The sequence below is a fragment of the Carcharhinus amblyrhynchos genome, chromosome 6 (assembly GCF_965287045.1).
Source record: "Carcharhinus amblyrhynchos chromosome 6, sCarAmb.v2.hapA, whole genome shotgun sequence".
Classification (NCBI taxonomy): domain Eukaryota; kingdom Metazoa; phylum Chordata; class Chondrichthyes; order Carcharhiniformes; family Carcharhinidae; genus Carcharhinus; species Carcharhinus amblyrhynchos.
Genome location: NC_137329.1, coordinates 23,897,364 through 23,921,937, shown reverse-complemented (window position 1 = coordinate 23,921,937; position 24,574 = coordinate 23,897,364). Strand labels below are relative to the sequence as shown.

At 43.6% G+C, this 24,574-nt stretch overlaps 1 protein-coding gene across 1 annotated transcript in view; it reads right to left on the bottom strand.

Moving 5' to 3' along the window:
* syt9b (synaptotagmin IXb) overlaps positions 1–24,574 on the bottom strand; it is a 124,903-nt gene that overhangs the window by 13,131 nt on the left and 87,198 nt on the right. The window contains exons 4-6 of the mRNA XM_080191562.1: positions 21,526–21,646; positions 20,237–20,408; positions 13,845–13,974 (exon numbers count right to left, since the gene is read on the bottom strand). Coding sequence (XP_080047688.1) covers positions 13,845–13,974; positions 20,237–20,408; positions 21,526–21,646 — 423 coding nt within the window. The remainder of the gene's footprint in view (positions 1–13,844; positions 13,975–20,236; positions 20,409–21,525; positions 21,647–24,574) is intronic.

Genomic DNA, 24,574 nt, shown 5'->3' with positions numbered 1-24,574 from the left:
GGGGGAAGGGCAAATACTGGACTGCAATTTGAAAGGAGGATTGTGCAAGGAGTGGGGTGATGGGCAAAGGCTCACAATGGTAGGCAGAGTGGCAAGGAAATGGATGAAGAACACTCACAATGGAAAGTAGAGTGAAGACTGACGGGAGGGAAGCTGGACCCCAACAAGGCCAAATGACAGGCTCAGAAACAGGGCTAATCCCTTCCCCTGAGACTGGGCTTATCCTCGATTGTTGTATGCACATTTGCCCTGTATGGGGACTAAAGAAAGAGATGTGATCAGAAGTTGGGTGAAATGCATATTTCCCATGTCTGGTGTGCCCTACTGGGGTAATCAGACAGGAATCAGCGTTCTCCAGTGGCCTGGGGAAATTGACCTCAAAAGGATCTCCTGCTCAGGGGCAAACCACCCTGGGCACCCTGCAGTGCTGGAGTTGGTATGGGCACAGGCAGAACGGACCCTGAGCAGCTGCACATCCTTGGAGTGTAGCAAGGGGAGTCCCACAGCGTGTCCTGCTGACACTCATCCTCCCTGTGGGTGCCAGAGGAGCCTAGCAGGAGATAGGGCACCTGGAGCGAGGTCAAGATGTCTGGTCCCCATGCAGCCTACATCCTGATGGTGCTCACTAGAGGGTATGGTCAGGGAGTGCATGGCCAATCGCAAATCCAGCAGGATGGACCACGGTCTCCAAGATCATTGCCAATCTTTCCAGCCTTGAGGTGCTTGCATGTTGGAGCCACACACTCAAACAAAATGCGGAGAGAACCCTCCATTGTGCATTCTACTCTGCTGAGTGTCTGTCAAAGCCCTGCCCGATGATCTGCTGCCTTCTGTCACATCACCACCAGTGAGCAGGCAGCTGCTTCACGAGGACCATCATCGGACTGGGACTGAAAGAGTGGCTGGTCTCTAACAGCCCTCCCGGTGCTGGAGGCCGGGGCTATCCCTGCCCCCAACTTCTGTGGGGATGTGTCTGTGGGGTGTTTTCTGGAAAGTGACCCCGGGTATAACCTTGAACTGAGGTGTGTATCTCTGTAGCCTGTGGAGGGTGCAGTTGAACACTGTGACTGTTCTTGCTAATTCTCCTCATTCTCGGAGATGTTTCAGGGTCTCAGAAAGTTGGCCACAGTCTGCTGGTCCTTGCAAAAGGACAAAACGATGAGCTGAAGTTAATGTGGGCTATATTGCACTCAGTGTGAGTTGCTGGATAGCGGGGAGCGATGGAGCTGAGATGTGTTGTGGGAGGCCAAGTTCAGGAACGATTCCTGTCCATGCCAATGAGCTCTGCAGAAGCCTCCTGAACTCAGTGAAGCCAATGATTTCTGCCCCTGACCCTTCCCCTGAGACTGGGCTTATCCTCGATTGTTGTATGCACATTTGCCCTGTATGGGGACTAAAGAAAGAGATGTGATCAGAAGCTGGGTGAAATGCATATTTCCCATGTCTGGTGTGCCCTACCCGGAACGTACAGATATGGGAGTGGGTGCAAGAAGACAGGTGGGATGGTGATGTTTGAAAGTCTTGTTGAGAAAGTGAGTGTTGATATATGAGCCTGCTAATTAATGCGTGAGATCCATGAAGAGAGTAACCATTTGAGTACATGATGCCATGATGAGAGAGAGCTGAGAGAGGACTTATCCTGGCGGATCGGACGAAATCATTTATGCACTTCCTGCACTGAATGACACTTCGTGGGTGGGCGATGGCTGTGCTGACCTGCTGGGCAAAGCCCCCTCCAGGCCAGATAGGTGAGGTTTGTGTGTTTTTCTGAGTCATCCCTGGGGTAGAGGGCATGCTGGGGGAGGGTTGTTGGGAGCTGGGACCCCGAGGTACTGAATACCGGTTCTGTCTTCTTCTTGAGGATGCTGTAATTTTCCTTTGGGGTTGCTGACATTCTCCATGGTCAGGTGAAGACAGGTAGGGTGGAGGGAGTGATGTGAGTATGCTAAACGACTGTTTAAATATGGTGCAAGGACCTTTGAACCTGCGAGCTGAGGGTGGGCAGATGCATCAGCTGCCGGCCCGCCAGGAGATTTGAAGGAAAACTCTCTTGTACGTAACTTGTACGTACGTTCCAAGTGCTGAATCTATTGTGGGATCCTGCTATTCTGGCCAACGGGACAGATGCTGCTGGAGCATTCTGCCACCACACTTAGTCTCAAATTTGGTGAACTCTGCCCTTTCTGTCTGTATTTGCTGATATTGAAATCCATTTGCCAGAGTTTTGTCCACTCACTTAATCTATCAACTTTCCTTTGTAATTTTACATTTCCTCTTCTCTGTCGACAATGCTACTTACTGTTGTGTTGTCAGCTAATTTGAATAAGTGGCTTTTGGCTAGGTCATTAACAAACACAATGGATAGTTGACGCCCCAACTAAAGAGCCCTTAGCCACATCCTGCCAATTAGAATTCCTGTCCATTATCACCAATCCCTGTCATACAATCCCTGCAGTATAGAAGGAGGCCATTTGGTCCAAACCAATCATAATCCCATCCAGGCCCTAGTCTTGCAATCCTCATTTATCCTGCTAATCCCTCTGACACTAGGGTCAATTTAGCATGGCCAATCAACTTAACCCACACATCTTTGGATTGTGGGAGGAAACCAGAGCACCCAGAGGAAACCCATGCAGACATGAAGAGAATGTGCAAACATCAGACAGACAGTGACCTGAAGCTGGAATTGAATCCAGTCCCTGGCGTTGTGAGGCAGCAGTGCTAACCACTGTGCCACCGTGCCACCCCAGCGGCTTCTGTCTTCTGCCATTCAGTCAATTTCCTAACCAGGTTGAAGATTTCCCTTTAATTCCATCACTTTCATCTTTAGCTAACAGTGACTGTTGAGGGACTTGGTCAATGTGTGTAACATCCAATCAAAATCGGAAAGAACAGAAACAAGAAACACAAATCCTTCAAAAGTTACAAATGGCCTCATTTCTGGAGAAATAGGTCAGTGCTAAACAGATGATTACAAGTCAGATCAAATTCATTGGCAATATATTAAACTAAATTAAAGAGTTGACACATGAATAAATTCCTGGCTGGTATGCATTCCTTTCTACACATCAGGAGCCTGTGAAGTGGAAGTGTAAAACTTCTGTCGGGTAATTCCCAATAGGACACCACATATTCACAGGGAGAGCAACTGAGAAGGAGGAAGAGGAAACAGGGAAAAAAAAGTGTCCCATTACTCATTTGCGACACTTTCTGTATGTGGAACATGGAAAAGAGAGATTATGTGGCATTACAGAGAGTTTACTGCATGGAGTCAGGCCGTTCAGCCCATCCAGTTTACATTGGTGTTCATGCATCACACAATCAGTCAACCATTCTGTTCCCTTTGCTCTTGGGCATTTATTTTGTTTCTCTTAAAGGCATCTATTCCATTTGCCTCAACTACTCCCTATCATAACAAATTCTTCCACTGATATGTACCATAGAACCATAGAACAGTGCAGAAACAGGCCCTTCGGCCCATTGAGTCTGCACAGACCACCATCCCACCCAGGCCCTATCCCCATATCCTTACACATTTACCTGCTAATCCCTCTAACCTACACATCCCAGGACACTTAGGGGCAATTTTAGCATGGCCAATCATCCTAACCCGCACATCTTTGGACTGTGGGAGGAAACCGGAGCACCTGGAGGAAACCCATGCAGACACGGGGAGAATGTGCAAGCTCCACACAGACAATGACCCAAGCCGGGAATCAAACCCAGGTCCCTGGAGCTGTGAAGCAGCAGTGCTAACCACTGTGCTACTGTGTCGCCTAAATGTACATGGTGCATCACCACATCTCTGTGCCGAGTTAGTTGTTGAATCTGTTATTCCAATGATAATAGATGGTATCACCTGAGATTGTTCAAGAGCAACAACAAGTTGTATTTGTATAGCACCTTTACCATAGTAAGGGAATTCAGAGGAGCAATATCAAACAAAATTTGACGCTGTGCCACAACAGAAATATTCAAACAGTCAGGGGTTGGTTAGCTCAGTTGCTTGGCTGGCTCATTTGTGATGCTGAGTGATACTAACAGTGCGGGTTCAATTCCTGTACCAGCCAAGGCTGTTCGTGATGGCTTGCCCTCTCAACCTTGCCCCTCGCTGAAGGAGTGTGATCTTCAGGTTAAATCACCACCAGTCAGCTCCCCTCTCAAAGGTGAGAACAGCCTTTGGCCATCTGGGGCTAGGCAACTTTACCTTCGTTAGAGCAGACGACCAAAATCTCGGTCATAGATATAATTTTCAAGGAATATCTTAAATGAGGTGGGATAATGAGAGACCAAATGTTTTAGGAAGGAGATTGCGGAGCTTAGAGCCTGAACAGGTTGAAGGCAAGGCTACCAATGGTGAAGTAATGAAAATCAGAAATATACAAGAGACCAGAATTTGAGGATAGCATGGATGATTGCAGGGCTGAGGAGATTACAGATAAAGGGAGAGAGGAAGGCCGCAGAAAGTGGTGGTTACAAAATCAAGCAACTTCCAGAACCTGTCAGGCTTTTTGGGTAGACAAGTGCCTAGTGGAGGTCTGAGGCGCCTTTGAAGGAGGAGATGCCACCAAAAAGTGGATGGTTGAATCCTTCAGTGAGCCAGGAGATGATTTAGTTAAAGTACCAAACAATACAAGAATGATCACAGAGCCTGACAAGGTGGAAAAGTCACATAATAGCCTTTCAATAGTAATTTTAATTAATTTATTCTCTAGATGTTGACAAAACCACCATTTTCCTGCCAACCCCTTGTTGCCCCTGCAGGGGTGATAGTGGACCTTCTTCTTGAACTGTTGTGGTATGTGGTGAAAGTTCGATTCTTCCCGCTTAGAAAGGATAGCAGGACTAGAGGGCACAGCCTCAAGATAAGGCGGGGGACAGTTTAGACCAGAATTGAGGAGGAACTTCTTCACTCAAAGGGTGGTGAATCTCTGGAATTCTCTGCCCGTTGAAGTGGTGGAGGCTACCTCGCTGAATATACTTAAGTCACGGGTAGATAGGTTGTCTATGTTCCATGTACATAGACAAGGGAATTAAAGGTTATGGGGAGAAAGCAGGAAAGTGGAACTGATCCACTTCAGATCAGCCATAATCTTATTGAATGGCGGGGCAAGCTTGAAGGGCTAGATGGCCTACTCCTGCTCCTATTTCTTATGTTCTTATGAAAGTGTTCCCTCTATAGCACAGGCAGTTCCAAGATATTGGTCTGGATTCTCCAACCTCGACTGTGGCTGGGATTCCCCAGTCGCGCTGCTGTGAATGGAGATTTGGCTGAGTACCAAGTTCTCCATTCCTGTTGGCAACAGTGGCAGGGCAAGCAACATTGGACAATTCTGGCCATTGTCTCAGCAACAATGGAAAGGTGACAATACATAGTCGGGATGGTGTGTGACTTGGAAGGGAAGTGTTGATTTCCCCATGATATTGCTCTCTCTTTCTGGGGTCATATCCCAAATAAAAGTCAAAATCTTATGTTTTCAAATGGATCAAAATCATTCCAAATTGAATTTGGATTTTGTAACTGTTCAAATTTTAACAATGTCCAACTAGTGCACTATTCACTCTAATAAATGTGATGCTTAATCTGTCACTTTGATTCGAGGTGTTTTGTACTTTAATGAAGAGAAATAAATGAGTTAACTGTAACAAAATCGGGATCTACTGAGAATCCACACAGCAGGATTTGAATGAGGAATGCCGAGTTGAGGTATAAGCGAATGGCACGGTAGCACAGTGGTTAGCACTGCTGCCTCACAGTGCCAGGGACCCAAGTTCAATTCTCCGTATGGAGTTTGTGCATTCTCCCTGTGTCTATGTGGGTTTCCTCTGGGTGCTCTGGTTTGCTCCCACAGCTTGAAAGATGTGCTGGTTAGGTGCATTGACCTGAACAGGCGCTGGAGTGTGGCAACTTGGGGAATTTCATAGTAACTTCATTGCGGTGTTAATGTAAGCCTTACTTGTGACTAAAAAATAAGCTTTAACAGGCACCTAAGTTCTAATCCTGCCTCGGGTCACTGTCCGTATGGAGTTTGCATGTTCTCCCCAAGTTTACATGGGTTTCCTCCCACAGTCCAAAGCCATGTGGGTTAGGTGGATTGGCCATGCTAAATTGCTCCTTTGTGTCAGGGAGATTAGCAGGGCAAATGTGAGGGGTTACGGGGATAGGACCTTGGTGGGATTGTTGTTGGTGCGAGGTCAATGGATCAAATGGCCTCCTTTGGCACTGTAGGGATTCTATGATACTATGAAGTTCAGCCATTATTTTACCAAATGGTGGAGCTGGCCTGAGGAGCAAAATGATCTACTTCTGCTTGTAATTATCATCTTCTTTTGTGATGAGCTGCATTTTCTGAGAGGTCTACGGCCAATTTGCCTAATTCTGTTGACACTGAGCAGACTTCATGAAGCCAAAGACATAGGAGGCACCTGACTGAACACATTACACATTTGAACCTTCACAGCTACCAATATATTCATGCCATCTGGGTTGGATCTGACCCCAGACTCAATGAGCATTACTTACTCACTGAGGAATCAATCAGCTTCACTGAAAATCATTTGTAATTGTCATCATTACTGAAGTAATTGAAAATATGTTTATATTTTATGACATTCATCAGTGGTTAATATTCAAATTTTATACTATTCAAGTTTCCACTGGTAGCACACAAATAACCAAAGGACACAGAACAACACAATTGCCTAGTGAATCAGCTGGAAGGTGAGGAGATTTTGTTTATACTGTGAGTTGTTATGATCTGGAACGCACTGTCTGAAAGGGGTGGTATGGAAGCAAAATCATTAGCAGCTTTCAAAAACAAATCGGGTAAGTCCTTGAAAAGTAAAAAAAACTGCAGGACTATGGAAAAAGCTCAGGGCAGTGGGACTAATTGGATAGCTCCTTAGCAGGCCCGATGGACTGAATGTGCTGTAAGGTGCTATGATTCTAAACTGGTCACCATATAGCACATTATTTAGCACTCACTAAAATAATCAGAAGAATTACCTTTTAGCCCTTCAATCCTTTGATTAGGATTGACCAACCCAGTGGAGATGGGGCTGTACAGGAATATTGAGATCAAATTATTTAGTTCAATACTTGAACTCCTGACAGAGTGGCCTGTCTTTGTCCAGTTATTCATTAAATTCAGGTGCTCTAAAGTAGGGACACAGGTGGTCAAAAACACAGGAACACAACAGGGAACTCCTAATGGATAATCAATGTTCAATGTATGTGTATCTGATGTTTGTTTGTCTGCCATTTTAAAGCAGCTGTCAACTTGATACTTGGTTGACACTTCCATTCAAACAGGAGGAACCATAGAAATTACAGCCATGCTGTCCATCATCTCTGTGCTGCTACAGCCCCTCAGATTGAATTATCTACTCCAATCCTACTTAGAATCATAGAATCCCTCAGTGCAGAAGGAGGCCACTCGGCCCATTGAGCCTGCACCAACAACAATCCCACCCTGGTCCTATCCTTGCAACCCCACATAACCCTCCCCCCTCCCCATTCTGGTCCCTAATCCCTTGACACTAAAGGTTAATTTATCATGGCCAATCAACCTTACCCGCACATCTTTGGACTGTGGGAGGAAACTGGAGCATCCAGAGGAAACCCACGCAGACATGGGGAAAATGTGCAAACTCCGCACAGTCATTCGGGGCCAGAATTGAACCCGGGTCCCTTGTGCTTTGAGGCAGCAGTACTGTCCCAGTCAGTCTTCACCCGTCTTTTCTCAATCACCTTTTATATTCCTTTTCAAATATTACATAATTCCCTTCTAATTTAATTAATGGCATGAAATTTGTTGTCATTGGGCATCTCACAGCATTTCCAGTCAGTTAGACATTTTCAGCTCAAAATTCCTTTGCCCTGTAACATGCTGAGAGTGTGAGCTGACAGTGCAGTGAGTGCAACAGAGAATTCGGGACCTCAGTGAATGACAGGACCGACAGTCTATCCTCTTAACAAATAAGATTTAAAGACAGAAAGGAATTGAGCAATGATATAGAAAGAAATAGGCAAATACATGAATAGGATGTGAATGGAAGAATACAGACTCTAAGTGCACATGGTTTCAGTTAAGTCAGACAGCATGGTTGGTGCAGGTTCGGAGGGCCGAAGGGCTTGTTCCTGTGCTGTACATTTCTTTGTTCTTTGAAATGGACAAATTAGAATCAAATCCTTTCCAGAAGGAGAGGTCAAAAAAAAAGAGAGGGAGAAAAAAAACGAAAAAGGAAGAAAATCATTTAATAAATGTGAGATTTAAATTTTAAAAACACCAACAATTCATTACTTGTGGGAAAAATTCCACAGTTCACATTGTCCTGTTACTACAGTAGGGAACATAAATCTCCTCATTAGAAGGGTCTTTACACTGTGAAGTATCAACCTTAACTTTCTGTGGTGAGTTCAATGAACAAGGACAAATGCATCCATTTTTTTGAAATTGGTAGGGGGGTTGAGGGCGGGTGGCTGTTTCTATTAGGCTAATGGCAGAGTCACACACATTGTAACTTGGTGATTCGCAATGCAGGGCCTATTCCTCCTCCTTACAAATTGCTGGACAATTCACCCATTAATAACACCAAATGTCTTTGAACACCGTTATTTTCTCAGCTAATTCAGGCCTGTTAACTCTTCCTTAACTGACACCAGCAGTAAAGCACTCCATGTGAAACAAAGCGTATTCTAACTTCTTTCTTTATTATACAAGTGATGCCAGTAAATCTTAGTCCCACCTCCTTGCAATTTTTAAAATTAGTTGTTTGAATGTGGGTATTATTGGCAAGGCTAGTGCCCAGGCCTAATTACTCTGAGAAAGTGGTGGTGAACCACTTCCTTGAACTGCTATGGTCCATGTGGCATAGGTACATCCTCAGTGCTGTTAGGGAGAGAGTTCCAGGATCCTGACCCAGGGACAGTGAATCGTAGAATTCCCACAGTGCAGAAGGAGGCCATTTGGCCCATCAAGTCTGCACTGACCCCCCCACCCTATCTGTGTAACCCTACATATTTGCCCCACTAATCCCCCTAACTTACATGTTTTGCGACACTAAGGGACAATTTAGCATGGCCAATCCATAGAATCTGCACATCTTTGGACTGTGGGAGGAAATTGGAGCATCCAGAGGAAACACGCGCAGACAAGGGGAGAATGTGCAAACGCCACACATACAGTCACCCAAGGCTGGAATCGAACCCAAGTCCTTGGAGGTGTGAGGCAGCACTGCTGACCACTGTGCCGCCCAAGTGAAGGAACAGCGATATAATTCCAAGTTAGGATGGTGAGTGGCTTGGAGGGCAACTTGCATGTGGTGCTGTTCCCATGTATCTGCTCTCCTTTTTCTTCCAGTTAGTAGAGTTTGAGGACTTGGAAGGTGTTGCTGAAGGAGTCTTAGTGAGGTGCTGTTACTACATCGTCCAAACTATTACTAATCCAGCAAACTAATAATTGACCAGTTACCCTCTCAAAACCATCATAATTTCTCCATTAAAAGAAAAACAAAGAAAGGCTTGTATTCGTACAGCACTTTCAATGACTATTAGACATCTTAAAGCATTTTACAGTCAGTTAATTATTATTAAAAGGTAGTTACTGTTGTAATGTAGGAAACACGGCATCCAATTTGCACTTAACAAGCTCCCATAAGCAGGAATGAGATTATGGCCAGATCTGTTTTAGTCATGTTGACTGAAGGATAAATATTGGCCAGGAAAACCCCCATGCTATTATTCAAAATAGATCCATAGATTCTTTTATGCCCATCTGAGAGGATGCCTCAGTTGAAAGGCTCATTTAAAAAGGTACCTCCAATTGTGCAGCACTCTCTCAGTACTGCACTGGAGTGTCAGAGCTGAAATTTGTGCTCAAGACCTGGAGAAGGACTTGGATCCACAACTTGTAACTCAGAGGGGAGAGTAACTGAGCCATGGTTGACACATTAGATCACTACTGAATGACACGACAACACCCACCCTTCTCTTCACAAGTTCTCAATCGTGCTGACATCCTGGTGACTTATTACTATCCCCCTAACCATAGCCCAAATATCCATCTTGGAATTAGATGCCCAGAGCCATGCATATTATTCTGTCACCTAATCAAAGTCTGATACAAGTTCAACATCACTTTCTCATTTCATATTCAACACATTTGGGGATCTTCAGCTAGCGCTCCCTGTTTATGATGGAGCCCAATATCTCGCAAATCTTGCCGACCAGATCATGACTTCACCGTGATGTAATCAGGTTCACATCTATAATGGATGTGAACCTAATTTGCATATATTACCATATGATTAACATACATTCGCATATGATTAAAGATCCTACCAGCTAGATATTGAACCCCTGCCATACTTTCAACATGATGTCATGTTGATGTAGTTTACTACAGATTCATCTAGATATGAAACTGTCGTGGGGATTCTCTGTGGGGCGAAGGTGAGATTTGTTCTGGGAGTGAGGGACATGGTCAGCAATTGACCGGGCAATGCCTCTGGCACTGCTTGGCTCCATGCCACCCCAGCAGTGCCAACCTGGCAAGGCCAACATGACAGTACCAACCTATAGCAGGGGCAGTGCTGGGGCAGGTCCCAGTGGGACCATCATGGGGATGGGGGGAGCGGGATTCATTTATATGTTCTAGCGGGCAGGAGTGGGTGTGGGTGCAGGTAATGATGGCTGTGTGCGTAGGAGTTTGGAGGGGGGGAAAAGGTCAAATGTTCATGGGGATGGGAGGAGGGAAGCTGCCAGAGGTGGGAGGGGGTATTGTGGGAGGGGGAGAAGAAATGCCAGCTCTAACTGGGGGTGGTGGGGGCAGGGAAGAAGCGACGAGTCTGACTGGTGGGAGGAGGTGAATACCACCTCTGACTGGAGGAGGGGGATGAATGTTGATTCTTATTCGGGGGTTGGATGGGAGAGGGAGGAGGGAAGGGGGGTTGATTGCTGGCTCCGATCGCAATGCGGGGGTTGGGTGGGAGCCCCTGAGACCTCTGTGGTGGGGTTGGTAGGGGGAAGGTTACTCTTTGCTTGGATTAAGGCGCCCTTTAAACATAGCATTCTGATCTCAGTGCTGCTGGGCTTTGCCAGCATGTTCAGGCCCCACCCCCTCTACATAACGTGTGAAACACTTCCCGCTTTTTTTTGTGACAGATTGTGGTAAGACTTGGAGAGAAACACATCATCTTCTCGCCAGAACTAACATTATGCCATTTGGTAAGGTTCTCCCCATTGTTCTACCTTCCAATTACCTCTTTTACATATCAAAGGTTTAACTTTCACCATCCATGGATCTCTCTGCAAAGTTACAAAAACACATCCCATCTTCATTTCTGTTGTCTGCAATAATTTATTTGCCCTTCATAAGGAAAGCTGCATGAGAGAACAACTAACAGTTGCAAATATTAGCAAGTCAAACAGAACATTTTACAACACAGAAATGGGCCATTCGGACCACTGGTCTGTTCTGATGTTTATGCTCCACATAAATCTCGTTCCACGCCTCTTCGTCTCACCCCATCAACATAAGCCTCTATCCATTTTCCTCCTCATGTCAATATCCAGCTTCCTCTTAAATTCATCCGTAGCATTCGTTGGCTGTAACTGCTCGCAAGTTTCACATTCTCCCCAGTCTCTGCATAAAGAAGCTTTTCCTGAATTCTCTATTGGATTTAGTAATGATGCTCTTTCGTATGTTGCTGCTTGTTTCTTTGTCTCCCTACAAGTGGAAGTATACTCTCTATGTCTACCCTGTCAAAGCCTTTCATAAAACTCTATCAGGTCACACTCTTGCTAAAGCTCTCAGGTGCAGAGGAATCTGGGTGTCCTAGTTCATGAGCCACAAAAGGCTAGTATGCAGCATGTAATTAGGAAAGTTAATAGAATATTATTGTTTATTGTGAGGAGTATTTATTACAAAAGTAGGGAGGTTATGCTTGAATTGTGTAGTGCATTGGTGAGACCTCATCTGGAATATTGTGTACAATATTGATCTCCTTATCTATGGAAACATGTAAAAGTCATGGAAATAGTTCAGAGGTTTACTAGACTAGTACCAAGAATAAACGGTGCTTTATGAGGAAACATTGGCGAGGTTAGGTTTGTATTCACTAGAGTTTAAAAAAGTAAGAAGTGACTTGATCAAAATCTTTAAGATCCTGAGGATCCAATGTGGATGTGGAGCAGATGTTTTCTCTTGTCAGAGAGTGTAGAATGAGGGATCATTGTTTAAAAGTAAGGGATTTAAGGAAAATATTTTTCTCTCAAAGGGTCATGGGTTTTGAAACGCTCTTCCTCCAAAGGCAGTGCAAGCAGAGTCTTTGAATGTTTTTAAAGCAAAGCTAGATAGATTCTTGATTAACGGGGGGAGGGGGGGGTGAAAGGTTATCGGAGATAGGCAGGAATGTGTGGTTGAGGTTACAATCAGATTGGCCATGAAATGAATGGCACAGCAGGCTTGAAGGGCTGAGTGGCCTATTTCTGTTCCTAATTCGTATGTTCAAATGTCCAGTGTTCTTTTTTCTGGAGAAAAGAGCTCCAACCTGATCAATCTTTCCTTATAGATTCTGGTATCTTCCTTGTAAATCTCTTTTGCACCTTCTTCAGTACCTCTATATTCTTTTCGTAATATGGAGACCAGAACTGTGCAGTAGAACTCTAGTTGTTTACTTATCTTTATAACAAGTTGAGTTTCACACCAAGTTGAGTGTCAGAGATGACACTGTGTCAGACTGTCAATGATGTGAACTTGCTCATCTCCTGAAGGATTGATAGGAATTTAAAACAGGTTAAAGTCTCTTTGGGAAAGCTACTTGCAGTGAAAATGTAGAAAATATAGAAGCTATGGCCTGCCACCTGAAACAGAAGGCATACAATTATTCAATCTCAATAACTTGCTAATTCCCACACAATAAATTCACTATCAATGTTATTACACCTCTTATTTCAATAATATATGGGATTTGAGCTTCAGGAATAAAATTAATTTAGTTCAAATTACTTCAGTTATGGTTTCATTAGATGTTGTCTGGCTAATTCGTTACTTTACAAACCAGTTAGGCTGGTTTAATATAGGTGTGAATAATGCATTCCTTTTGTTTAAAGTGCTCACTCATCAGCACATTAAAATGAAAAAGTAAAGACGATAATCACGTAGCATGAAAAGGCTTAAATTAATGCAGAAACATAGCGCAGCAAGATTCCATCATAACCAGGGAAAATCCCATTCCTCTTTATTCTGATTTCAGTTAGGTGCTGACTCCAGATTCAAGACAAGGTTTATAATGGCATGGTGGCACAGTGGTTAGCACTGCTGCCTCACAGCGCCGGGATTCGGGGTTCGATTCCTGGCTTGGATCACTGTCTGTGTGGAGTTTGCATGTTCTGTTTGGTTCCCTCTGGGGCACCAGTTTCCTCCTAAAATGTGCAGATTAGGTGGATTGCCCATGTTAAATTGTCCCTAGTGTGTGGGTTAGGTGGATTAGCTGTGGTGGATGTGCTGGGTTGTGGGATGGAGCATAGGAGGCAGGCCTTGGAGGGATATTCTCCAAGGGTCGGTGCAGACTTGATGGGCTGAATGGTCCCCTTCTGCACTGTAGAGATTCTATGATTCTAGATGTGATAGGGGTGCAGAGCGGAGTTCTCCTTAGATTGTAGCCATTTTTATAACCAAACAAATGCAATGAAGTCTAATTTACACCCTAATCCATCTCAGTCCTGGAAGCTGTGCAGAACAATCCAGTCTGTCTCACATATGCAGATAGTTGCCTTGAACGATTCTGTCACATCAATATAAACTCTTTTCAGGTTAGTGAATGCATTAGGACTTGCTTACCTCTGCCAGCTGATGCCAATGTGCGATCGGCTTGCGTGGATAGCTGAGCATCTCATTCCAATGATCACGCCCCAGCCTCTCTGCATCATTCCCCACACGACACACACCGATGACCTCATTGTGACCTACACTGTGAAAAATTTGCCATAATAATTTTCCTTAAAAAAGTTAAACCAATGATCACATCTTGAACGAACAGATCAGAATGACGAGGAGACATGAGGAACTGGAGAGGTCACTGAAGTTACATTTACACACCAGTATGAAGATGAAATGTTTTCTGATATACACCAACAGGAAACTTGCTCTTCCTTCCTGTTTTGTCCAGAGAGGTAGGGATGAGCTAATTTCTTTGCTCATCATTGGGAGGCCCAAGATGATTGAGAGTCCAATTACCAGGCTTGAGACTGGAGTTGGGTATAGGCCAGACCTTGTATGGAGTTTATGATCCCTTTCCTGAAACATTTGCTTTATTGTTTAAAGACTGCATCTAATAGTTTTCATGATTATCTTTTAATACCAGGTGACAAATTGACCTCCCCATTAAATACAATTGCACAAGGACCCAGGTGGGTTGCAAACTCACGACCTCATAGATTCTTGCCCCATGCCATAAAAGACTTGGCTATTCAGTCTGGACTGGCAGCATCTGTAAGGAGAGAAAAGAGCTGTTGTTTGGAGTCCAGGTGACCCTTTGTCAAAGCTATGACAAAGGTTCATCTGGACTGGAAATGTCAGCTCTTTTCTCTCTTTACAGACGCTGTCAGATCCACTGAGACTTTCCAGCATTTTCTCTTTTAGTTTCAGATTCCTGCATCCACAGTAATTTACTTTATCCAAGCTATCCTATCTACTGGATTTAGAGTTGAGACTCTAAAGGGATGCACATCAAGTCTCTCTCCTGTTTTGATCCAGTATCACTCCAGACCATGGCACAGTGGTTAGCACTCCTGCCTCACAGCTCCAAGGACCCAGGTTCAATTCCCAACTTGGGTCACTGCCTGCGTGGAATTTGCACATTCCCCACATGTCTGCTTGGATTTCCTCTGGGTGCTCCGATTTCCTCCCACACTCCAAAGATGTGTGGATTAGGTTGATTGACAATGATAAATTGCCCCTTAGTGTCAGGGGGACTAGCAGGGTAAATATATGGGATTAGGGCTAGGATGGGATTGTTGTTGCTATGGCTTGATGGGCTGAATGGCCTCCTTCTACACTGTAGGATTTCTATGACTCTAGCATTTAGCCTTTGAGTAAATACCACCAATTTGAGTTCTGGAGGCAGATATTCAAACATCAGGGCTATATTTTAGGAACTTAGACATGGAAGGCATTGGATCTTGCAAAACAGGAAATTTCTGAATTTCTGAATTCCAGTTATGTGTTCCCGCTTTGTGAAACTTTAGAACTGGGCAGACAAATCCTTAACTTTAGCATCATTGTGAAATTAGATAATTTTGCATCAACTTCAGGATCGTTACGTGAATGCTCTCTAAGATTTTAACCCTTTCAATATACGTGCACAGAGTTAAAATCCGGCCTTAACAGAGGTGCACGATAGAACAACTGATATCCTAAGAGCAATGGGCGAATTTGAAGACTTGAGTCCCAGACTAACTCCCATCCAGAGTGAGATAGGTGAGAATTTTCATTTATTGGATCAAATTATTGGAGATGTGAGGGTGTGGGAACAGGGCACCCCAACAGGACAAGCATATGCCTCCTAGTAACTCAATCAAGGGACAGCATGAAAATCATCAGCTATTTTGGTCAGATATGTCTTCCTCATCCACTAATTGTAGCCGCAGCTTAGTTGATTAGATTTAGAAAAGGAGAAAGAGGAAAGAGGTGGCTTCAAAATGAACAACTGGCATCATAATAAAATAGGCAATGTTTTCAATGGCATGTTCATTCGAATTTCTCCAGAATATTTGTAGAATTAAATGCAATGCTCTTGAAAGTAACAGTTCAAGAATTGTGTTCCTAATTCGTAGAATCATAAAATCCCTACACTGCAGCAGAGGTCATTAGACCTATTGAGTCTACATCAACTCTCTGGCAGAGTATGTCACACAGGCGCTCTCCCCCATCCTATACCTTTAACCCCACACATTTACCACTGCAAATCCATCTAATCTAGTCACTTTAGGGCACCTAGGGGCAATTTAGCATGGTCAATCCACCTAACATGCACATTTAATCCTGAATATTTTATCATTAGCATGGCCTCCCAGCTTGGGTCTGATAATAAGCCACTGATGAGTAATTTGAGGTGAGGAATGAATGGATCTGGTATGTTTTATGTGGTTCAGAATAGAAGCTGTTTAACTTTCAGGGTGTCAATGCCAGCCCAGGATACCTGTGGTGGCATGTTGGCACAGTGGTTAGCACTGCTGTCTCATAGCACCAGGGACCCTGGTCCGATTCCCGGCTTGGGTCACTATCTGTGCAGAGTGTACACGTTTCAGTGTCTGCATGGGTTTCCTCCGGGTGCTCCAATTTCCTTCCATAGCCTGAAAGACGTGTTGATTAGGTGCATTGGCCATGGTAAATTCTCCCTCAGTGTACCAAGTGTGGTGACTAGGGGGTTTTTGCAGTTATTTTGTTGTAGTGTTAATGCAAGCCTACTTGTGACACTAATAAATAAACTTAAACAGTGAGGACTTGACTAGACAGCAGAGCTGTCTTGGACAGAGAATGACCAGGCCTGTGCATCTCAGCAGAAAATTTGATTTGATTTGATTTATTGTTGTCACATGTACTAACAAACAGTGAAAAGTGTTGTTTCTTGCGTGCTATACAGCCAAAACATACCGTCCATAGAGAAGGAAACAAGAGAGTGCAGAATGTAGTGTTACAGTCATGGCTAGGGTGTAGAGAAAGATCAACTTAAAGCAAGGTAAGTCCATTCAAAAGTCTGACAGCAGCAGGGAAGAAACTGTCCTTGAGTCGGCTGGTATGTGACTTCAGACTTTCGTATAAGCATTGTTAGAGAGTTAAAAGAGTTAGAATGAAATTTTAGAAGCATAGAATGAGTGTAAAAGATAGAATTAGAAGGTATGCTGGGCACAGCTTGCAAGAAGTTGCTTTACTCCAGTGCCATCTTGGAATAGTGAAATGTTTGATTGCTGCAGACACAGGCAAAGAGATGAGATTTCACCATCCAGCTGACCCTTGCAGAAAATACATAAGATCTGAAAACACTTAAGTTCACATCACTCGGGTTTGTTTAGCTTCGATGTTGTTGGGTAAATTAGAAAGGTTTTGCAGAGTTTCAAAGGTTTACAGCATGCTCAGACCCCTCATGTATGACACATTCAGACTTCATAGAATCATCATAAAAGCCCTGCAAGTGCGGAAGGAGGCCATTTGGCCCATCAAGTCTGCACCGACCACAATCCCACTCAGGCCCTATCCCCATAACCCCATGTATTTACCCTGCTACTCCCCCTGACACTAAGGGGCAATTTAGCATGGCCAATCAACCTAACCCGCACATCTTTGGTGTGTGGGAGGAAACCGGAGCACCTGGAGGAAACCCACGCAGATATGAGGAGAATGTGCAAACTCCACACAGACAGTCAGCCAAGGCTGGAATTGAACCCAGGTCCCTGGTGCTGTGCTAACCACTTGTTTCAGAAAAATTTTGGCTGTCTCAGCTTTCTGTGAATCTATTTCTCAGGAGACCTCACTGGCACCATAGTTATTCTGTGGAATATTTTAGATATAAATACATCCTCAAAAGCTGGAAAATATTTCTAGGTTTATACCAGAAGATTGAAAGTGGCAAGCAGAGCTTATAGTTTAGACTTGCACCATTCTTCAATGACGTTCCGTGTGAAGGTAAAATCTCAGGGTCCCACCAACAGGTTTGCTACTCATTGGTGGTATAGTATGTGCCCGAGTTTCTATTAGATGATTGACATTTCTGTTTTGTAGCAGGATCTGGACAACATTCAGGTTTGGGCTGGTAAGTGGCAAGTAATATGCTAGGTAAAGACCATCTCCAAGAGCAGAGAATCTAACCATCTCCTCTCAACATTCAATGGCATTCTCATTGATGAATCCCCTATCAACATCCAAGGCGTTATAGAGAATAGGTGCAAGAGTAGGCCATTCGGCCCTTCAAGGCTGCACCACCATTCAATATGAACATGGCTGATCATGCACTTTCAGAATCCTTCTCCTGCTTTCTCTCCATACCCCTTTACCTCTTTAGCCACAAAGGCCACATTCAGTTTCCTCTTGAACGTATCTAACAAACTGGCCCCAACAGCTTTCTGTGGTACAAAATTCCATAAGTTCACAACTCTGAGTGAAGAAGTTCTTCCCCATCTCAGTCCTGAATGGTTTACCCCTTATTCTTAGACTGTGACCCTGAGTTCTGCACATTTCCAACATTGGGAACAATCTTCCCGCATCTAGCCTGTCCCATCAGGATTTCAGATGTTTCTACGAGATCCCCTCTCATTCTTCTAAATCCCAGGTTACTATTGACTAGAAACTCAACTGGACCAGGAATATAAAAATTGTAGCTACATAAACAGGTCAGAAGCTAGCAGTTTTGCAGGGAGCAACTCACCTCCTGACTCCTCAAAGCCTCCCACCATCTACAAGAACAAGTAGGGAGTGTGATAGAACACTCAACATTTGCCTGGATGACTGCAACTTGAATCCCTACAGTGCAGAAGGAGATCATTCGACCCATGGAGCCTGCACCAACAACAATCCCTCCGAGGCCCTATCCCTGTAATCCCACGTATTTATCCTGCTAATCCCCCTCATTCTGAGGGCAAATTACCGCGGCCAATCAACCTAACCTGCACATCTTTGGAGTGTGGGAGGAAATCGGAACACCTAGAGCAAACCCACGCAGATACGGGGAAAACATCCAAACTCCACACAGTCACCCAAGGCCAGATTTGATCTTGGGTCCCTAGAGCTGTAAGACAGCAGTGCTAACCACTGTGCCACCAAGAACATTCAAGAATCTTGATACTACCCAGGACAAAGCAGCCCGCTTGATTGGCACCCAACCTACCACCTCAAACATTCACCCTCTCCACCACTGACACACACTGGCTGTTGTGTGTACCACCTACAAAATGCACTGCAGCAACTCACCAAGATGCCTTCGATAGCACCTTTTAAATTTGTAACTTCCACTGGACGAACAAGGGCAGTAGATGCATGTGAACACCACCACATGCAGGTTCCCCTCTAAGCCACACATTGTTCTTGTCAAATTGTTAAGGTTTAATGACAATTACATTATTAAACAGGTGATGTGCACCTCTAAATGGGGATATCTGGGACACTGGAGTAGTGTTGGAGTAGTGTTGACTGTGAACTAAGTCAATAAACTCTCTTCAGCTAAGAAAGCTGCTGTGCCATAATTTTAACTTCATCAACTGGCATTAACACTCATGACTTGGAACTACATCACCCTTCCAGCACCGTCACTGGTTCAAAATCCTGCTATCCCTTTCTAGCAACACCGTGGATGCATCACACCCATGGACAACAGGAGTTCAAGAATGAGGTTCATTACTATATTTTCAAGGGCAAATATAGGTAATCAAAACTCGCCTGGCCAGTGACATCCACATCCCATGAAAGAATAAATAAAACAAAATAAAGCTTTTAGCGTCAGACACTGAAAAGGGAAATCGTAAGAACATTGGAAATAAGTGCAGGAGGAAATCATTCTTCCATTCCACAAGACCACGGTCAATCCAACTCACCTAATCCCCATATCCCTCAGTTCCCTTAAGAGTCCAAATATCTATTAGTTTCTTTCTTGTATATATTCAATGACAGAACATCTACAGCTCTCTGAGGTAAAGAATTCCAAAGACTCACCACCATCTGGTGAAGAAATCTATCCTCACCTCAGTCCTAAATGGCCAATCTTTATCCAGATTTCCAGCTGGATAGGGTGGTAAGATGGTGGTATCACTTGGGTGATACTGTAAAAGAAGAAGGAGCTGTTTGCAGAATGGATTGGTCTAACTTCTTTTATTTTTTAAATTTTCTGATCCTTCATTGATTCCCCAAATGTACATTTGCTCCTTTCTTATTTGTATGATTAGACAAGAGGAAAACATGAAATCTTATGTCTTTCTTTGTTGATTTGCATCCCTAATTAATTGATAATAAAACATGCTGGGGAAAATGAGAAACAAGCGGAGGTTCTTCATCAGAACCAAGAACTGGAAAACAAAATATTATTTTGTGTACAGCTTTGCTTTTCAGTTCTGACAAAAGATTCATACCATGGACCTTATTCTGCTTGTTTTCTCCTTTCAGGCGCTGACGGACCTTGTGCATTTTCTATTTGGTAGTTTGTAATAATCAGCTATTGATACAATATTTTTAAACAGGTAGCTCACCGATCGTAATCCATGACAGCTATTAACAAGCTCACTTGGTCAATATTTTCAGGGGGAACATCAAAGACTATGGCTTCATTGTACACAGGGTTTAATGTGTTTCTTTTTGTTGATGTTTTCCTCTTCTTCAACCTCCTCCCATCACACATCAGAGAAATCTTCACATATGGATCTGTAGGAGCAACAAGATATTCAAACAGCATTGTCCATCTCTGCCTTAGCTCATCAGCTGCTAAAATTCTCATTCATGTCTTTGTTACCTCTGCACTTGACTACTCCAATGCACGTGGTTGGCCTCCCATCTACCATCCACCATAGACATGGGGAGGGATTCTTTGTCCTCCCTGCCACGTGTTGCTTGTGGCGTTGACAGGACCAGAAGATTCTGCCAGTGGGGCAGCTGCAGACTTCCAGCTATGCACTCACCCAAAACTTTGCTGCCAATGATCTGAACTGGCCCAAGTCCCATATGCCCATCACACTTCGGTTTGTTGGCTGGCGTTGGCTAACAATTCAGTTCATCTCAATTTTAAAGTGTTCATCAACGCTTTCAAATGCCTCCGTGGCCTTGCTCCTCCCTATCTCCTCCAGCTCTTTAAATTTTCTTTTATTCATTCATGGCACATGGGGGTCGCTGGCTGGCCAGCATTTACTGCCCATCCATTGTTGCCCTTGGAGGACAGTTGAGTGTCAACCACATTGCTGTGGGTCTGGAGTCACATGTAGGCCAGACCAGGTAAGGACAGCAGATTTCCTTCCCTAAAGGACATTAGTGAACCAGATAGGTTTTTCTGACAATCGACAATGGTTTCATGGGTCATCAGTACATTCTTAATTCCAGACTTTTTTTTAATTGAATACAATTTTTACCATCTGCCATGGTGAGATTCAAACCCTGGTCCCCAGAACATTAGCTGAGTTTCTGGGAAAATAGTCTAGTGATAAAGCCACTAGGCCATCACCACCCCTACAACTCTCAATTTCCCTGGATCTCCTCAAATACTAAGCATCCCCAATTTGAATTGCTCCACCAGTGGGCGACTAAGCCTTCAGCTGTCTGGATCCTAAGCTGCAGGATTCTCCCCACAAACCCCAATGGCTCTCTGTTATCCTTTAAGGCACTAATTAAAATCTACCTTCTTTATCTCCTTGTATGGCACAAAGTCAAACTTTTTCCTGATAATTCTCCTGCGTGGAGCGCCCTAGGACTATTTTACAATGTTAAAGGTGCTGTTCATGGCCTGTCGCTTTTTTCACCATTCACTGCTCCGTAATGGTGGTATTCTTACCCGAAGCTCCGGTTATATCCATGGCCTTCAGATTGCGAGCCTTGATGACAGTGATAGTGAGCCGGCCAGCAGTGGGGAGATAACACAGTGAAAACATCAGGTCTCCGAGGTCCACGTTATCCTAAAGTATTAAAAACAAAATTGAACAGAGCTGGATTGCATTTACTGGATAATTAGAAATGCACATCTAACTCCTGTGAAGTACACAGTTTTTTTTTGCATCACGTCGCCGCACATTTTTATCTGATCTCAGGAATCACATCTTCCTCTATTTACATGCATTTTCATTGGTCTTTATCTAATCATTGACAGAAAAGTATATAAATGGGCCACAGGAATCACATCAATCAAGTTACAGTGGAAGCAATAAGCTACAATTTGGCAGGCAGAAAATTGAGGCAGTCTATCTACCTCATGCAATTATCTGCCTAGGACCTCTTATGAAAACAATCTTGCCTCATTCACGACATTTTGAACTTATGCTGTGGCATCTGATGTTATTTCTCCCAAACTGATTATATTTCAGCACAAGCTGAATTTTATTTTTGATTTGGGAAGGTTACAAACTCTCCTGATTCTTCGTACATTATAGCTTTGTCCTTTCTTCCATACCATTGACAGCTTTTTTAGCTGAAGTTGTTGTAAGAGGCCAGAAAAGTTGAATTGCAATTGGACTAATTATTTCCTTGTGATTCTTAATGAGCACTATGGAAACAAGATTGACAGTTCGATGCAAAAGACAAATATTTCCTGCCATTTATGGACAATAAAATTGGGTGGAGTGTGAAACTGTATCAGTTCGCTATTGTCCATTTTGCATTACCACCCAAGTTAAAATTCCGCCTCGTGTCTTGGATAAGGCATTGAGTTGAGTCCATGTCTGCCTTTTTGGTGGTGGTCAAAGATCCCCAAAGCACTATTGCCAAGAATGGCAGGAGGGTCCTGGTATGCTGGCCAATACTTTTCATTCAATCAACATCACAAAGCATGCTAATCTGGTCATTTTTCCTCACTGCAGTTTGTGTGACATTGTTGTGCGTAAATCAGCAACAATTCTTCCTTCCATTACACAAAGTAAATTTCAAAACAATAACAATTAGCACCCCATGACTTCAGAAAATGTCCCATTATATGATCATTATTTAATGACTTTTGATACTAGACCACATAATTGACATCAAGCAAAGTGTTCAAAAGCTTAGTCAAGAAGATTATTTTTAAGGGGCATTTGAAAGGAAGAGAAAGAGGATTAGGGAGGGAATTCCAGAGCTTAACGTCTGGACAGCTGAAAGTACAGTTGCCAATGGTGGGGTGATGAAAATCCGGGATGCATAAGAGGCCAGAATTCAAAGAGTGCAGAGATCTTAGTAGGTTGTGGTGCTGGAGAACATTAGAGAGATGGGAAGGCATGAGATGTGGAGGGATTTGAAAACAAGAGTGAGAATTGTATAAGTAAAGCATTGCTTGACTGAGGACCAGTGTAGATCAGTGATTACAGGGGAAATCAGTGAACAGGACCTGGAGTGAGTTAAAATACAGAAACATAGAAGTTTGAAGAGGGTAATCAGCAAAAGTGCATTGGAACTGTCAAGTGTAGAGGCAACAAAGAGCAAACCATTGGCTAAATAGTAGCACACAGTGGTTAGCACTGCTGTCTCACAGGGCCAGGGACCCAGGTTCGATTCCCAGCTTGGGTAACTGTCTGCATATTCTCCCCGTGTCTGCGTTGGTTTCCTGTGGGTATTCCGGTTTCCTCCCACAGCCCGAGAGACGTGCTGGTTAGGTGCATTGGCCATGCTAAATTCTGCACAGTGTACTCAAACAAGAGTTGGAAGTGTGTCAACTGGGGATTTTCACAGTAACTTCATTGCAGTGTTAATGTAAGCATTCTTTTGACACTAATGAGTAAACTTCAAAAGTTTTGAAACAATAACAATGCAAGTTCTTTATTTAAAACAATTTATTATCCAAAGGAGATGGCTGATCATTTATTCAGTTCATTTCTGGGCTCTCCTTATCCCAAAGCAGTAAGCCCATCTAGGGAAGCGAACACTATGATTTTATAGATTTCTTAAGAAAAGGTTATTCACGTGGATGTAGACATTATTAGTAAGGCCGGCATTTACTGCCCACCTTTAACTGTCCTTGGGAAAGTGGTCATGTTGAAATGCTTGAACCTTCTTGCACTGCTGTAATAGCTATCCCCACAGTGCTGTTAGGTAGATGGTTCCAGAATTTTGATCCAGTCCTGATGAAGGAGCAGCAATTTACTTCTAAATTGGGATGGCATGGGACACAAATTTGAGAGCTCCCACTTGTTTTAGCTTTTCTAATTCCCAGGCCAATCTATATGAAAGCACATGAACTCAATACTGCTTTCGACCGCTCTGAGTAAATAAGCTGTGAAAGATTCTCATACCTACATCATTTCAACACATTTCCTCTAACAAACTGACTGTTCAATTAAACTCCCAGGATAAATTCTTACCTAAACTGATCTAATTATGCGGAACATCTGGTTTGATACCTTTTCATTACTAAGTTTGATGGAATGCAGATTATAAGTGAACAAAATAAAATTAGTTTGCTGAGACAAAGATGGTAAAAGCAGGTCGCATGATACAAAACGCAGAGATGCCACATAATTAGATTAGTTCAGAAGAGGGAAAGGTTACATGGTGCATGAGCATGTTCTCTGCACAAACTTTAAACGCGCTACCTGTTACAAATATAATTCACCCATTTAATCTCCGAACGTGGGGAAGATATAATTGGTGAAGTCTAATTGCTTCCTGATCCACAAAAGCAATCAAACAAATGCCAGAACATTCAGCCCTCTTTTAAAAATGTATTGATGGGATGGGGGCATCACTGCCTGGCCCAGTACTTATCGTCCTTGAACTGATTGGCCTGCTAGGCCATTTCAGTTTAGGTTTAAGTTTATTTATTAGTGTCACAAGTAGCTTACTTAACACTGCAATGAAGTTATTGTGCAAATTCCTGAGTCGCCACACTCCAGCTCCTGTTCGGGTATGCCGAGGGAGAATCT